The sequence below is a fragment of the Ophidiomyces ophidiicola genome, assembly GCF_022830035.1.
Source record: "Ophidiomyces ophidiicola strain CBS 122913 chromosome Unknown scaffold_19, whole genome shotgun sequence".
Taxonomy (NCBI): Eukaryota; Fungi; Ascomycota; class Eurotiomycetes; order Onygenales; family Onygenaceae; genus Ophidiomyces; species Ophidiomyces ophidiicola.
In genome coordinates this window covers 156,218-172,333 of record NW_026054659.1, presented here as the reverse complement: position 1 = coordinate 172,333, position 16,116 = coordinate 156,218, and the positions used below count along the sequence as shown (strand labels likewise).

The 16,116-nt window shown below is 44.5% G+C and overlaps 5 protein-coding genes across 5 annotated transcripts; 2 read left to right on the top strand and 3 right to left on the bottom strand.

Annotated features, from left to right (window-relative positions):
• Positions 1-256: 256 nt before the first annotated feature.
• On the bottom strand, positions 257-1,997 carry NDH51 (NADH dehydrogenase [ubiquinone] flavoprotein 1, mitochondrial; the record flags this gene model as incomplete). The annotated part of the gene is made up of 3 exons (XM_049253592.1): positions 257-1,417; positions 1,493-1,564; positions 1,632-1,997. The coding sequence occupies 3 exons, from the start codon at positions 1,995-1,997 to the stop codon at positions 257-259; spliced, it is 1,599 nt and encodes a 532-aa protein (XP_049107412.1).
• Positions 1,998-2,320: 323 nt separating this feature from the next.
• On the bottom strand, positions 2,321-4,705 carry LOZ57_004549 (uncharacterized protein; the record flags this gene model as incomplete). Its single annotated transcript, XM_049253591.1, has 4 exons — positions 2,321-3,603; positions 3,669-3,937; positions 3,992-4,552; positions 4,683-4,705. 4 exons carry the CDS (start codon positions 4,703-4,705, stop codon positions 2,321-2,323), a joined length of 2,136 nt encoding a protein of 711 aa, XP_049107411.1.
• Positions 4,706-6,604: 1,899 nt separating this feature from the next.
• LOZ57_004548 (uncharacterized protein) lies at positions 6,605-7,504 on the top strand (the record flags this gene model as incomplete). Its single annotated transcript, XM_049253590.1, has 1 exon — positions 6,605-7,504. One exon carries the CDS (start codon positions 6,605-6,607, stop codon positions 7,502-7,504), a length of 900 nt encoding a protein of 299 aa, XP_049107410.1.
• Positions 7,505-8,869: 1,365 nt separating this feature from the next.
• LOZ57_004547 (uncharacterized protein) lies at positions 8,870-9,796 on the top strand (the record flags this gene model as incomplete). Its single annotated transcript, XM_049253589.1, has 3 exons — positions 8,870-9,145; positions 9,196-9,395; positions 9,463-9,796. The coding sequence occupies 3 exons, from the start codon at positions 8,870-8,872 to the stop codon at positions 9,794-9,796; spliced, it is 810 nt and encodes a 269-aa protein (XP_049107409.1).
• A 1,410-nt stretch (positions 9,797-11,206) lies between these two features.
• Positions 11,207-15,352, bottom strand: SIT4_2 (sporulation-induced protein; the record flags this gene model as incomplete). The annotated part of the gene is made up of 5 exons (XM_049253588.1): positions 11,207-11,879; positions 12,339-13,075; positions 13,135-14,322; positions 14,368-14,541; positions 14,612-15,352. The coding sequence occupies 5 exons, from the start codon at positions 15,350-15,352 to the stop codon at positions 11,207-11,209; spliced, it is 3,513 nt and encodes a 1,170-aa protein (XP_049107408.1).
• Positions 15,353-16,116: the final 764 nt, after the last annotated feature.

Sequence of the window (16,116 nt, the reverse complement as noted above, 5' to 3'; positions counted from 1 at the left end):
AGCTACGTTGAATGGACAAGTTCATCATATCCATTCTTTGGTGATATAGATCTACCATAGATTCTGACTTCAGTAAAGAACATATTTTCCAACAATATCACACAGTACGCAAATTACAAGATAACCCACAGCAAGTCCAGAATACGTGACACATACATGCAAATAATATAGCAGACAAGGGAAGAGAAGAAGTTACGTGCCTACCCAGAGAGGTATAGAGCTTTATTCTAGACGAGTTTTTAACATGACAATTCCTCTATTGTCCTGGCGATATGAGTTTGCCGGCATCCCGAGCCGAATGGTCCCAGCCACCTGCAAATGTAGGCTTTCCGCCATTTGCTTGAGCATATTTCTGTATTCTTGCCTCGAGTTCAGGTCTGAAGTGGCGGATCAAGCCTTGGATTGGCCAAGCAAAAGCCTCGCCAAGAGCGCAGATTGTGTGACCTTCGACTTGCTTAGTGAGTTCTTGAAGCATATCAATCTCACGCTCGCGGCCTTGTCCACGTTCAAAACGTTGCATTATTTGCATTGTCCACGTGCTACCTTCGCGACATGGTGTGCATTGGCCACAACTTTCATGTTTATAGAAGTAGGATAAACGAGAAATGGCGCGAACAACGTCTGTCGATTTATCCATGACGATAACAGCAGCCGTTCCAAGGCCAGATTGGGAATCCTTAAGGGCATCAAAGTCCATGACCTGGTCGTCGCAGACGTGTTTGGGGAGAATTGGCGTCGATGATCCACCAGGAATGACGGCTAGAAGATTGTCCCATCCCCCACGTACGCCTCCACAGTGGCGGTCAATAAGCTCACGAAGCGGGATCGACATCTCTTCTTCAACAGTACAAGGGTTGTTGACATGGCCGGAAATACAGAAGAGTTTGGTACCCTGGTTGCGCTCACGACCGAACGAGGCGAACCACTTTCCCCCACGACGGCAGATTGTCGGTGCAACGGCAACAGTCTCGACATTTGTAACGGTACTAGGGCAACCAAAAAGGCCAACTGCTGCAGGGAATGGAGGCTTTAATCGAGGTTTGCCGGCTTTTCCTTCGATTGATTCGATCAGCGACGTCTCTTCCCCACAAATGTAAGCACCCATTCCACGATGAATGTAAATATCAAAATCGTAGCCTGAACCACAGGCATTCTTCCCAATTAAGCCGGCTTCATAAGCTTCATTAATGGCGCGTTGTAAAATGGTAGCTTCGCTGTAGAACTCTCCACGGATGTAGATATAAGCGGCTGTGGCATTCATGGCGCGACCGGCAACCAGACATCCCTCGACTAGTTTGTGGGGGTCTTTGCGCATAATTTCTCGATCTTTGCAGGTGCCCGGTTCACCCTCATCCGCATTTACGACGAGATATCGAGGTCGAGAGTCCTTGTCCCAGTCCTTGAAATTCATAAAAGACTAATTGGAAGCATTACTGTGATTAGCATGGCGTCGACATAAACACGTTGCTTCCGGAAAAATATGAGTACGTACCCATTTTAATCCCGAGGGGAATCCAGCACCTCCTCTACCACGTAGTCCAGAAGCTTTGATCTCCGAAATAATCTGGAAACATCGTCCAAATTAGTGACCTGAGACAACAACCCACAGTGTTACATCTCAATAGACTCACCCAGTCGTGACCCTTAAGTAGAATCTCCTTTGTTTTATACCAGTCTCCAGTCTTCATCGCACTCTTCAGATCTGGCCCATGCCTCCCATACAAATTCTGGAAAATGCGATCTTGATCCTTCAGTCCTCCATGCACTCTGGGCGGGGGTACTGCAGCTGGATCTTGCACAGTGGCATATTGCCGCTGCTGCAGCACTTGGGGTTGCTGCGATTGCTGCTGCTGTTGTTTTGAGGGTTGCTGCTGTGCTGATGTTTTTGATGAGAAGCGAGAAGTGGTAGTGGCGGCGGCGGCTGTCGAAGAGAGGGCGCGGGAGGAGAGATGGGATATAGAATGGGCCGTGGGAGCCACCGCTGCCCGGGAAATCATGATGGTCTCTGTCTCTGCAGTGCAGCGCCAATTCAGCAGCGAGCGAGGTTGAGGTTACGGCAAAGCAAGAAGGAGAAGATTGTTGGTGGATTTACGCTCCTCCTGATTGGCGGGTTGTCTGCGTGCCACGTGATGCGTTTCCGACGCCAGGCTGATCCATTACAGGTCAACATCGCGACTGGCAGCCAGAAGAAGTACACCATACGAAAGGAAAGCAATCGAACAATGCAACCCATCTTGATGTTTCTATGCTGTGCTATATTATGCTTTATACACACATAAATGCTGACTTTTTAACCCGCTACTACCCCTTTTCGCAACCTCTAATTTGACGTCACAGTCTCTTCTGAGTCGAATGGGATGTAAAGATAAGGCTCAAACACGACCTCTTTTGCTGTTTGCATCGTTTGTTCTCTGGCATCATTCAGAATCGAAAATGGGTCTTTTACTACCCCTACTCTCTCCTCGCTGACAATAGTCCATGCCCACCGGAGCCGACTCCCCGATAGCCAGTTCTTCTGGGTGGCCGCTCTCCACCTCCGGGTGAAAGGCTTCAATGGAGAGAACAAACCCATCCCATCACGCCATGTCTCATTGAATTTCGTCTCTACCGAATCCAATAACTCTTCTATAAGCCCCCCCTCTTCTGTAGACCATCGCTCATCTTGCTGCGGTTCTGGCCATTGCTCCGAGAGAAATGGCACCCACCTCCGAAGACGCTTTGTAAGAATACTGTCTTGGCCATTTTTCGATACTTCGTAATCGTCAATATTGTTATAGGCAGCAGCACAAAAGCAAATGAATACAGTATAAACCAGCTTCAATTTGGCCACATGTGTAATTTTATCCCAAATGCCTCGCAAATTTCTAGAAAAGGTTTTAAATGGCTCTTCCACCTGTTTTGTCAGTGTCCGCGAAACGTTGTCTCCATAGAAGAGCTCTCCACTAGGCCCAAAAGCGGAAGGATAATTTTGAAGGAGAAACCTCGCTCTTTCTCTAACCTGTCTCCCAAACAACTCCTTGGGTAGGTTTTGCAGCAGCTTTTCCTGGTTTATCTCCCCTAGCACTGGTGAATTGTCAGGGAGTGTTGCTCGTAATAGAGACCACTGCAGAATGACAGTCGCGCATTCGCACATATATATTTGAGCTTCCCTATAGAATTGTGCGTTTTGCTGTTTTCTGTTTTTAGGCCCTTTCTTTAAGTAGGGGCTACCTTTTAATATTAAAATAGTGTGGACTAATTTAGCGATTATTTGACCGAGACCATCGTAATAGCAGCGAGAATTGCCGTACTTCGATAGCATTACGTATATTCTGTCTTTCTCGATTCGCAAATCGGCGGACTCCCTGTCATTAACTGACAGGACGGCTGCCGCTTCAAATAGTTCAGAAGAAATAACTAATGTCTCTAGAGCCATTCTCTGCTCAGAAAAAGGGAAAAAAATGTTGTAGATATAACATTTATCATTGTCAGTCTTTTTGTCAGGGAACAGGACAGTTTGTTTTTCCTTGGCTTGATAGAGAGGACTGCCTTCCGGAGGACTCAATACAAAATCCCGATAGTCGCAAACATTTCCAGGAATGCAAAATCCATAACCGGTCATCACTAAACTCATCAGTATTACTTGTACAGAAAGGGAGCCTAACATGCACTTTGGAATTAGAACATACAGCGCTCATTGCTGCGAGGTCCATAGTTATTGAAAATTTCCTCTCCTGGTTTGAAGGACTTTTCTACTACGAGATTGATCTCTGTACTAGTAATCCTCCATTCTACCTTTGCTAAAGGGTAGTGGTTGGTAACGTCAACCAGTGGAACAAGGACAAAAAAGTTGTCTCTCACATTCCCAATGTGTGGATGTTTCTCGAAAAAATCCTTCAGAATTTCAGAGGTAAACGAGCGGGACATAATGATAGAGAATGCCCAAACAAAGCGCTCCCTATAGGCCAATAGGTTAAGAAATGCAAAGTTTTGGAGACCCTTAGAATCCTACCAGGTATAATTTTTGAGGTTAATGTTTGGGGATTGCTTCAATACTTGAATTCCAGTCTCGTATTTTACTTTCAAGTCCTTTAAACTATTTTCTCGAATAGCAAGAAGATTAGTTCCTTCAAGCCATTCGAGGTCTTCCTTACTATAGTACTCAAGTCTGGTAAGCAGTCTGTCTTTTGGAAGGGATTGAATGTATGGCGCCCAAAAGGATTTATCTCCTAAAAAATACTGATCCATTAGGAAAAAGGCCAGAGCCGGCCCATTCCCGACCGCAGGAAGAAATTCTGGGGGGTGTAAAAAGTCATGCAGCGGGAGGCCTTCAATCCCATCTTCTAGGTTCGCAAGAGACATCATTGCTTTTATCGGGCAGGAAGCAACGCTTGCTCCACTTGGAAAACTTCCAGCAAAAGTATTGCGAACCCGGAGGCATTGGCCCCCCACTGGGTCGGTGTAGATCTCCACGGCGTCATCAAGATGGCCCCCAAGACCTTTTATCCAGTTGACTAGTGGATCTGGCTTGGACCTTGGATAAGCGAGGGTAGGTTGGGTCGGAGTACAGGACCTGCCATCAATCAACACACGGTCCAAAACGTAAAGAAACAAAAGTGTTGTGTGTGGGTGTGTGTAAAAAGTACTTGAAACGCAAGAGAGAATGGAAAGAAACCACAAAACCAAAGGCAAAAAGAACTTACTGACCCTTCAGATCCAGCATCATAGTCTGTATCTGTTGCGCTTTTCAACATTGAGCCTCTTGCTGCTCTTAGAACGCCCTTCACATCAGAGAGGAGTTTATATACCAGATCTACAGGGTGAGAGACAAGTAAACTTTCACGCTTTGGTTTTCCTTCACCCGCTAAAGCGGCACTCCCCACACTAGTTACTGGTTACAGAGGCAATGTACGGAGTACGTACCCTATATCCAAATAACAACTGACTAGCTCTATGAGTTCTGTTGACTATCAATGCTTGTCTCAATAACCAACCTCCAAGTCACACCACTGACAAGTAGCATCAACAGGAGATGGGGTGGCAGTGACCTTGCCATTGTGGACCGTTCCGTGCAGCTACTCGGCTAAATACTAATAATGCTTCTTAGCTGTTCTGCAGTCCAGATCAGTTGCAGCGCTCCGCGCCTTATGGGGCTGGCACCGGAAGCGCAACGCTCCGAGAGATGTGTAACTAACAAGTAGCTAACTACCGGTTAGACAACGCTTTGGCCACCTGATCTAAGTATATGTAAGTAACGTAATCTCTCACCCAATGACTGAATGACTGATCATTTCCTTATTAAATTTTGTTATTACCATATAGATTCAACATAGTAAGCTCTTACTACATAGTAGTCAAAATATGCAGTAGTTAATGTAGCCAACATTGAATCGACAATGTGATGGTCGGTGTCAACTTACGTAACAGCTCGGAAAATTGGCATTCCGATGAGCAAATCCAGGATTCCGGTATGACTGCACTTTTTGTTCTGTGCACTGAACTTCTGTCATTCCTCAAACTACTTTCCGCCTTCACATCACTCTGCTACTCTAAAGCATATGCATTCAATCATTTACTGCTGAGTGTTGATTGAATGACTTTTCTGGCTAAGATGTACTTAATATACTGCAAGTCATCGTCATTTCATGCTGAATCAAAGTCATTCATGACAGAGCTCATGAATTATATGGTTTTCTGTGCTGTAATGATCTGTTTGAAGATATCTCTTGATGTCTATGAACCTGTGGCTCATCAAGTCTGTGCCTGGTCAACAACGGAAATGCATGTCCTGCAGCTTGCTATGGCCGGATCTGTCGATTAAACTTGTCAGGCATACTCCATACTTGTTCCACACACCTAGGGGAACCCTTCAAGCTCGCTAAGCGGGTCCCGGTCAGTGATATATACGTAATACTGCAGAATTTCTACATTTGCGCAGTCTGGATTTCCAAAGAGATTTAGAATCATGTGGGTTTTTCAACATAACTGAAGTTTTTAGTCATTATTAGATGACAGTTCCTAGCCATGAGGCAACAGCCCAGCCTAGCGATACACTAAGAGCAATAGAAGGTCCTGGGGACTGATAGAAACCTTCACCAATCACCAATCCGTGGCAACAATTAGGTGACAGGCACTTCCTTAGTGGATCTCAATATCCATAGGTCGGTGAAACTCTTGGCAGATTGTTTTACATAACAATTAAGTCTCCATGGTGTGAGCCCCCAGGTCATCTGTTGATGCTATGAGCTGTGGAGTACATGCTGAATCTTTCAAATATGCAAAAAAACCGTTCACACTCTTTAGTAATAGCTATATCAGCGATTACAAGAGTGCCTCCACTGGGTATTTGAGCGATTTGATTAGCTGGAGGCTCTGTATTGCCATGATCATGGTTTCAGTCCTTGTATGGCCATGCTTACCGTGCTTCCTCAAGAAGCCATCACGTTTTTCTCGCAGGCTTTCACCGTTAGATGCATTTGAAAAACATATATAAGGGGTGTCCCTTCGACCTCTACCTTTCCCTTTCATCATCACCCAGATCACATTCTCACAGCATCATTCCTCTGGCTATTCCTCAGAAGTTCTTTGCAATCAGAATAAACAACCGTCTTCTTAAACCGCAACAATGATCACTACTCCTTTGTTGGCTCTTGCTACCATCCTTGGGCAAGCCTATAGCTCTGCACTCCCTACGGTCGCCCCCATAATTGGCGAATCCGAAATCGCAGCTCGTGCCCCGAATGAAAAGGTCACCATCATCTCTCAGTCCCCAGAGCTTGCTGCCTTGTTGGCAAAAGTGGGCAAACGCGAGGTTTTTAAGGACGGGATAGAAGTGGACGACCGAACTCTCGTCCAGGTAATCACGGATAGGACAAAAACGGCCTCTATTGGGAAACCTGCTCCCTTTAAGGATGATAAGGCAAGAGGCGGTCGAGAAACCACCTGCCCTCGGGAAATTTTTTACTGCCATGGCCACCTTCTTTGGCTTCGGCAATCCTTGGTATCAATTGAAAGCGTGGGCGTTTCCATCAACAACAATATTGAAGATTCCGTGCGCGCCGAGGGCGCAGCCTCCATTGGATTGAAAATCACTTCCACGACTGCCAAGGCCAAGTCTTCAACAAGCGGATGGAATGTTGGTGGGAAAATCTCCGTGTCGGCAGGAGATGGAACAATGGAGATATCGGGGGGGTATAGTTCTTCCACCACCGAACTCGTTACCGAAACTAGAGCCCAAGAACATAGTATCACGTGCCCACCACGTACAGAGTGCCGGCTCGTAACCAGAACCTTCACAACCACTGTGAATGGCATTTGTGAGGATCTGCCAACTGTTAACTGCAGGTCTGGAAATGTCATGATGTGTGAAAACCCAAAACAATGGGAGAAAACATGCCCTGACTACCAGACGCATGCAGCGAAATGCAACAACCGACAAAAATCGCCATGCAGCTTCTCATTCCCTGTTCTTGACTCCAAAGGAAAGTTATTGCAGCAAGTTGTTGCTATGACTACTTCTCTGTAGGAAGCAGGGAGTATTGAAGCAACTGTCAGCCAGTATGGAGGTCGCTGCCAAAAGTTTTGGTCCTCAGGGGTTTAGTGGCTGTAATGTTTCCAATTGTATACAACATGATTACTGTACACTAGTGTAATCCCTCTTTTGGATTTCATTCAAGCTTTAAAAATGATTTTGTATGAAGTGCTTGATCTCTACTCTGTACTTCATATTATTCATATGTGAAGTAGGAGTTTTGAATGAGCTTTTATATAGCTAGTAGAAACTTTATTTAGTTACTACTTAAAATTAATCATGTCTGTCAATGAATTTCATTCTTTTTGAGTAAAGATTGAAGCTCTTACTCTTCTCTCTGTTGACTATACTCTTACTGAGATTTTCAAAATCACTCATATTTCTGTTTCTATTCTGAAGAAGATCAAGTGACAAGTGTGTGAATGAGAATTTAATTATGAAGTTAACTTTTATATACTTTTAAGTATGTTAAGCATGAAGAGTGCTCTGATCATCCAAAACTTCTGTCTGAATCTCACTGTTCTGTTTTCTAGAAGAACACAGTCATAACTACTGTGTGAATTAACCAAGTACTAGATCTTGTTATTTCTTTATATCCTTTTAATATGTATATCTACTTGTAATTCTCTACATTTTCTATTACTTTTAATGTAATCTGACATCTGGTCGTTGAGATAAAAAAATTCGAAAATCATCTAACTACCTTGGCGAACATACTTTTTGGTGGTGGGTGCCAACACTTTTGACGAGGCACTGTATACCCTTGCCCTGATGGCTCACGCAGACGATGAAAAGCTTGAGTTACTTCCAATGGAAGCCCAAGGTCCCTAACTAGTTACCCTTGTATCCAATTAAGGGTAATGATAATGGCGCCGAACCAGCACTTTGAGATAGACGCATATCTCTCAGTTTATTTCCATTATGATACGGTATTTCAATCTAGATACCAGCGTCCTCTTCTATGGGGACAGTCGATATAACACGCCCATCGGCCTTCACTGGGTTCTATATACTCCCTTTAGCCGAGGTTTACTGAAAACGTTTGAGCCAGCTGCAAAATTTCTCGGGCTTCTCCACTAGTATTGGAACTGCGTCGTCTTACTACTATTAAATTAAGTTTTACTTTCCAAAGCACCCTGTGCTCTTCATCCTTTCAAAGAGCCATCAAGAATATGCTAAGTTTCCATATAGTAGTGGAAAGCGACCGTGAAGACAGCCCCAAAAACACGCACTCCGATATCATGTGATAATAAAAATGCAACATAAATGTCGAAATATAAAGGCAGCTGGCTATCTAAAACTATTCTAGTATTCCTAGAAAGTACATTACTCATTTGGCTTTCCTCTTCATTTACTAACATGATGCTGAATCTTCTCATCCTCGTTGTGCTGTCAGCACCTTCAATGGCGCTGTCATTGTCTCCTAGAGTTACCGGCGGATCTCCCGCAGAACTAGGCGAGTTCCCTGAAATTGTTAGTATGAAATGGAATGGAGAACCCTCATGTGGCGGTGTGTTGCTCAATGAGAAAGTTGTTATCACTGCTGCCCATTGTGTATCAGCGTCGGACGGAACACCTGAGCCAGACCATCTTCCTTGGTGGGCTAACGGCACCACTGTTCAGGCCGGATCTCTTGTAAGTGGCATTTTCTAACGCTGGATCTGGGATTAACAATCCCCCGATAGGTTACAAGCTCGGGTGGCATCACAGTTGGGGTATCGAAGATATATGTACATGCTGACTATGTGCACCGAACTACGCACCATGATGTAGCTCTCCTCTACCTGAACTCATCTATTAAAGAGACATCAACCATTCGCTATGCTAAACTACCAGCAAAAGGTGCTGATCCTATCCCTGGCTCAACAGCAGTGGTAGCAGGATGGTATGTGCTCTCTCGTATTGTACTGATACATATAACTACCTTCGGATTTAAAACTAACAATTCAAAGGGGCGATACAAAGTTTGAAGGATCGGGATCTCCCCATTTGCTAAAGGCAGACATTCCTGTCGTTTCTCGCAAAAAATGCAATGATTATTGGAGTGAAATAGACAGAAAAATCATATTTAGCCAGATGTGTGCTGGCACAAAAAAAGCAGCTGGGTGCAATGGGGATAGTGGAGGCCCTCTTTTTGATAGCATTACAGGACAAGTCATTGGAATTGTTTCACAAGCACAAAGGTGCAGTGAGACAGGGTGGCCTACAGTGTTTGCCAGTGTTAGTGCCTATGTTGATTGGATTAAAGAACATGCTTCTCTAGAAGAGGGTATCAAAACATCTTGAAGATAGCGAAAAACCTACCTACTCTTCAATCATTATCTGTTATTTAAACAGGAAAATCTAGTCTATTCTTCACTATTTTATACTCATCTGATTATCCAAGGTCAGCAAATCTCTAATCAATGATTGTATATACAGAGTATGATTCAAGAGTTTATAATATCAGCACATAGTCTACTGTTTTTATCTATTTCACACAGTAGATAGGCGTATGTACATACACCGGCACACGTACAGTCTATCACTCGTGTAAGTTGACCAAAAGGATGAGCATCCTCGAGTATTTGCTAGTTACGGGCCTGTTTACCAAGTAGTTAAGTTTTTGGCACTGCTTATGGGTGGACTTTTGCCTGGTTGTGGTGAGAGCTGCGCTTTATTCTTTTTCCAGGTTTAAACCTATCTTTAACTAGTTACAGTAGTACACATCCTTTGTAATTCCATGTCACGTTTTTATTTCCCGCTCTGAATTGGAGATCTCCTGAGAACTGTGACCCAAGCCCAGCCTGATCGCAGAGAAGCTCCACTCTATATGTAGCTAGATAGTTGGTTACTTTGAACGAAGTAGTTAGTTAGATGCTGGGGGCCTTGGCCAACGAGACGGCTTAAATTATTCCCGCAAATTTCCGACTTCGCCTAGTTAACTAGTGGGTTTGCTGGCAGTTCTAGCGTTGCATCTTACGGAACCTTACAACGGCTTCGTAAGCCTCACGCACCATATATAGAAATTGCAAGCATGGGCTTTTGCGAATGCCCTCAACTGTCGCCACATATGAATAATCATTGAACATACTCAATCGCAGCATGAGCACGTCACCAAAATAATTCTGTAGACTCGCATGTATGTACGTACACACGTTCAGACTTATACCATGGGGACCATAATTGACTCACTAATCTCTCAATTTGTTTAAGCCTGGCATGTAGATGTAGCTGATTAAGGCTCAAAAAGAAGACAGCAGTGAAAAGTCCTATGTAGGCGCGTTTAAAGTGCATAATGTACATACATACAAGAAAGGGTCAGGCTCTCAGACAGGTAAAAGAGTTGGAACTCCCAATGCCGCAAAGAAGCAAGGACCAAGAAAGGTCATGGATCATAAGGGGAAAATAAGAGCAACCGATAAAACAAAACACCTCACAGGGGAAATCATTAAAAGCTGTCGTAGGTTGCGTTCTTCATCTGTGTCTAAGCCACTCCGATGGTATCAAAAAGTGAATCTATCCTTCCGTCCCCAACCCCGGCATATAGACGGAAGTAAAGGAGAAGGGTAAGCGTAATGCCAGGCAGACAGCAGCACAAGAGAAAAATCAAAACAGCGGAAAATAAAAGAAAATAAAAGAGACACTAAAGCGTAAATAAATGTTTCCGGAACATATTAAATTGTTGCAGAAGCAAGGGATAACGCAAAGTCATATTTAGGTAGACGTCGCCCTTCTTCCAGGGACAAGGATTTCTACAAGGCCTTCATCCTCATCATCGCTATTGCCGGTAGGCCCGCTGTTGGTGGACGACATGGCATTATTATTCGCATAGCATTCCGGGCCGAAGAATTCCGAGTAACCTATGGTTTCCCTAATTAACGTCTCTTCATCCTCGTCGTCTGAGTAAGAGCAAAAGCCGGCCGCTGGTGGAGGTATATGGCTCAGATCATCATCATCGTATACCTCCAGTGGTAAACGGTAGTTTCGTTGTACAGCTTCAATAGTTTCATCTCCCTCGGACGAGCTTGAGGAGAAAGTGCCTGTCGACTGCTTGAATCCAGACAGAAAAGAAGGTTTGGAGGATGGCGCCCCGTCTCCAGGGACCGCGAATGGGGATACAAATTCAAGTTCAGTATTAGGGTCCAGGTCTGTCTCCTCATCTATACTGAGAAAAGGGTTGACAGGTGACCTCGCCGAGGCATCTCTTTCAGCAAACAAAGAGGAAGCCTCTTGCGTCATTGTATCATTATTTAGAGTGGCAGAGGCTACGGCAGCTTTCTCCGCAGCTAGTTTTTGAGCGGCAAGGCGGGCAGCAAGCTGACGGCGAGCACGTGAAGGGCCACTGCTTAGTGACGTGGGAGGCGGAGGAAGAATTGCGATAGGTTGACTTTTTGAATTTTTAGTAGCCTGTTCAGTATAAAAGATGTTAGCTAGCGAACCAACAAAAGCGTGGACAAAGAAAGAAACCAAGAGAAGGAACCCGAGACAAGAGAGGTACACATCTGGTTCCCTGAAAGAGCTTGGCGTTTTTCTCACTGATTTGAGAGACAAAACAAAAAGGCTTCACAATGTTATTTGCAGAAATCAGAGCAAGGATTTTCATGATCCGCAAAGTACATGATAGGGCGGCATTTGCCTAGGTATTAACGATCAAAAAATGGACCAGTCAAGCTAGGTATTTCGATACCCTTTGCATACTCATCATTATATGCACGTCAGACAAAGAGGACGAATTGGGACAATGGTTCATAAAAAAAGAAAGGCCAGAAGGTACCGCTGCGCCTTTCCTAGCTTGTTGTAAGACGCTTATGAAACATAGTCGGAGCTCCGGGTACATTCCCATCACGAGTCCGTCATATCAACATCTTCAAGAGAAATTTGACCCACATTTTCAGAGTTGAAGCCATCTTCATCAGCAGGAGATGATTTTTGTATATCTTCGGAGTCTTCCATCTCCTCATCTTCATCGTCACTCGAGCTCCCGAACCCGCTAAATAATGATGCCGTGCCAGTTCCGTATCCCAAAACGCCACCAGAAACTGTTCCTTGATTTGAAAACCCAAGGCCCTCAAAACCAGAGCTGGGAATTTCACCATTAAGGCCAGCATTCGAGAGTGCTGCAGACGTCCCGAATCCTTGATTTCCACCACTGATAGCATTGAGAACAGCCTGTCGGTGTCCCATAGACATATCAGGTTTGACACCACCAAGTATAGCATTATCACGCTCTCTGGTCTCGGCCAATGTATTCTCAACGAAGTTGACCCAATCGGGATGTAATACCGTTTGCATTACTTCGGGTGGTAAAGCATCCGTCCCAAGGCGTTCAGTAAACTTGACCACTTCTTCTGAAATAAGAGTCAAGTGTCCCATATATCCTAACCGGGTTCCATTTTTGCTTTGCGCCTCGTCACTTTCGCGCTGGCCTTTTACAATTTGCGCTGGGATAGTTGCAGATTCAAATAAATTCACCACCAAAATGCGATTAAAGCCCTGGTCCATTGAACCATTAAGGGCTTGTTGAATAACATCATATACAACATTGTGAAGGAAATTATTCCAGGGAAACCGGAAAAAGAATGACTAGTTGTTTTAGAATCAGAAATTAGTAAAGGGGGAAAAGCAAGGAGATATCGGCTTACCAGAATAGTGGGCAGAACTTTGTGTGTATAAAACATCATTTTTAAGTAATCTCCAACGACCGGGCGACCATCAGGATCCTTCTGAATATAATGGGAAAACTTCCCCATCTCATCAGGAGTAAGCACTTGCTCATTGATGGAGGCCTTGGTGGTTTGGGTTTCCCTGCTTTCATCCTGTGTTTGGAGTTCTGGGAGGTGTGGACTACTAGTGGAGGATAAGGCGATTGAATTATTAGATTTAGACGGCTGGGGCACGCCATCGGTAGCGACCGCAGTAATATCTTTCGGCGCCGCCACATATGTCTCGTTTACTGTGGGGGAAAACTGAACATTAGAGTCAATGTAAAACCGCCTCACTTTATCAGTAAGCCCAGAGGAAGTGGGGGATATGGGGTCATCTTGTGTAATATATAATCGGCTATCTGAATTTCCAGTCAATTTTTCATTCGGCAGCGTCTGTGGGAGTGGAGGAGTAAGAGGCTCCTCTACCAAGTCGTCTCGCATTCCTAACTTTGGTAAATGGCTAGAATTTTCAATGTCAGGTTTAGTTTCTTGGGTTTGTGTGCTTCCCGAGCTAAGTTTGGCTTCTAAAAGCACGCTTGGGGAACCGACGTCCTCAAAACCGTCATCCTCCCCAGTGGTAGAGCTGTCGATTCTTTTTATTTCATCCGGAGAGCCAGATCCCAAGGCTGATGGGGACACGCCGTTTCCAAATTCATGGGAATTATCAGCATAAACGAATCCAGAGTCTTCAACTTGTCGACCTAGTACGCCCTGCGTTCTTGAACGTTGACGCTCAGCATCTCGTAGCTGCATGTATTCATCGCTCCCGGGTTCATTGTGTAGTCCCATATTGCTACAGTGCAATAATTCTGCCATCAGCTCGCATGTTTTGAATCTGTCAAACCCAAGAGGCTCAACTTGCGACCCCCATGCCGTACTTAGATGACGTCTTTCAGTGATTTTGAAAACACCGCCTTCGTTGACAGTTCTATTCGAACTGAGTATTAACTCAACGAAATCGGGAACGTGATTGGCGAATACGCGAAGAAGAGTACCCAAATAGATAGGGTCGCGAATTGATGGGGTAGCATCCCTGCCTTCCAGTGGTTCTGAGTCGTAGTCGGGATTGTTTTTACGGATGATATCAATGACAATTCCAACCGCAACAGTGAGTGGATTTCCTCCCTGTAACATAATTGAAATTAGTTTTAGAAGGCAAGGTTCGGATACCAATTGGCGAGTAAGACTATTTGGCCCAATGCATGGCTGTTCATTCTGAGCGGCGTTCGCTGATATTGTGATGAGAGCCTTGATAAAGTCACCAGCGGCAGTCTGTGTCGATGCAGAATGCTCTGTTGTAATGTAGGATAATATAACCGGAATGAAATTTTGCGAACACAGCCACTATTACATTTAGTTCGAATTTAGTAAATCGAAAAAGCACTTATTTGATGATTGAAAACGACAAACTCACCTCTGTAATTCCTAGTCCATTTCCAGGGCTGTCTAAAGTTATAATTTTCAGCAGAAGATCCATAACCGACGGGTTATCCACATGTTTTAGCATTGTCTCAACAACGTCATCTAAAGACATGATAAAGGCAAGCATATCTGGAGTCTTCTGATCCAGTAGCACTTCATTAACTTTATAGAAGTAGCTCGATTGTAGAGAGTCAAGCGGTGTTTTTCCCCATAAAAAGTGCCAGAAGTCTAGAAGAGACTCCTCATTTAACATCATAGCCTCGACGATGGACCATGATGGGGCAGACAAAACTTCAGAAGATATATATGCATATTTCAGCCGCGCCTTCTCGGCATTTTGAAGTTCCTCTAGGTCAATATCAGCACCCAAGCTATCCGATCGGTCGCGAGCTATCGTCTCTTTCTGTATCTGATGGCCGTCTCCCGAGGTAATTAGACCAGAGCTGCAACTGAGGGATTTTCTTCTGTTAGCGCTGTCATCCTCGTTCTCTTCATGATCACCATCATCGTCGTCGTCGTCGTCGTCGCTTAGAAGGCTGGGCGATACGATGTATTCCAACATGCGTTTTAAGACATGATCCTCGCGTATAAACTCGATCAGCTTCGAATTGTGCTGTTTTAGCTCATGCAAGAGTTCCGACTCATCCAGAACATCCTCAACAGTGACATCCGGTCTATCAAGTAGCGTGTTAATCGGAGAGATGTTTGCATACGCCCCATAACGCCAGAACATGATGCCGAGTTAGGTGTGTCGTGGGTTACGAGAGATGGTAAGGAACCATGGGCATATCGTTCAATTCAACACTTCGATTGAAACAGAACGATAGCGAGATCCACAAATCGGTTGAGTGATGTCTGCGGCGAGTGCGAATTTTTATAGTTGATGTGCGTTTCGCCGCTAGACTGAGACACACGAGAGTGGGAAAATAATGGAGATGGTCATTAACGTGCTGCTTGTCATAAACGAGAACCGAGAAAATAGAGCGGACCGGTACTGTCTGCATAAATATGCGCGTATTAGCATACATCCAAGGGAAGAAAGGTAATCGTTTCACCAACTCCTGAGGAAAATGAGCGAATAGCACTGCGAGGAGCTAAAGAGAGGATAAATAACAAACCCACTTTTGACAAGAGATTACAAAGAAAGGAGCAAAAAAGTAAATATCAATAATATACTAGAGACGGCTGTGCGGGAGGGTGTATCATCAGTTACAAAATGAGGAGAGTATTTTGCACCGATAATCCGGGTTGTGGTTGTTTGCCGTTGATGCCCGCAGTGAAATCCTAACCCACCAGAAACATGGACTTCACCTCAAGCATAAAGCACAAGGCCGATTGAAACAGATGCTCAAGGAGAGTATAAAGGTCTAACACGTTTTGATTCAAATATAAGTAAATCATAAATCATCCACGAGTTCATGATCACCGAAGCCTCGACGCCGCCTGGATCCTCCAATTGGCTGGTGAGTCATGTGACGGCATGCCATGACATAATCG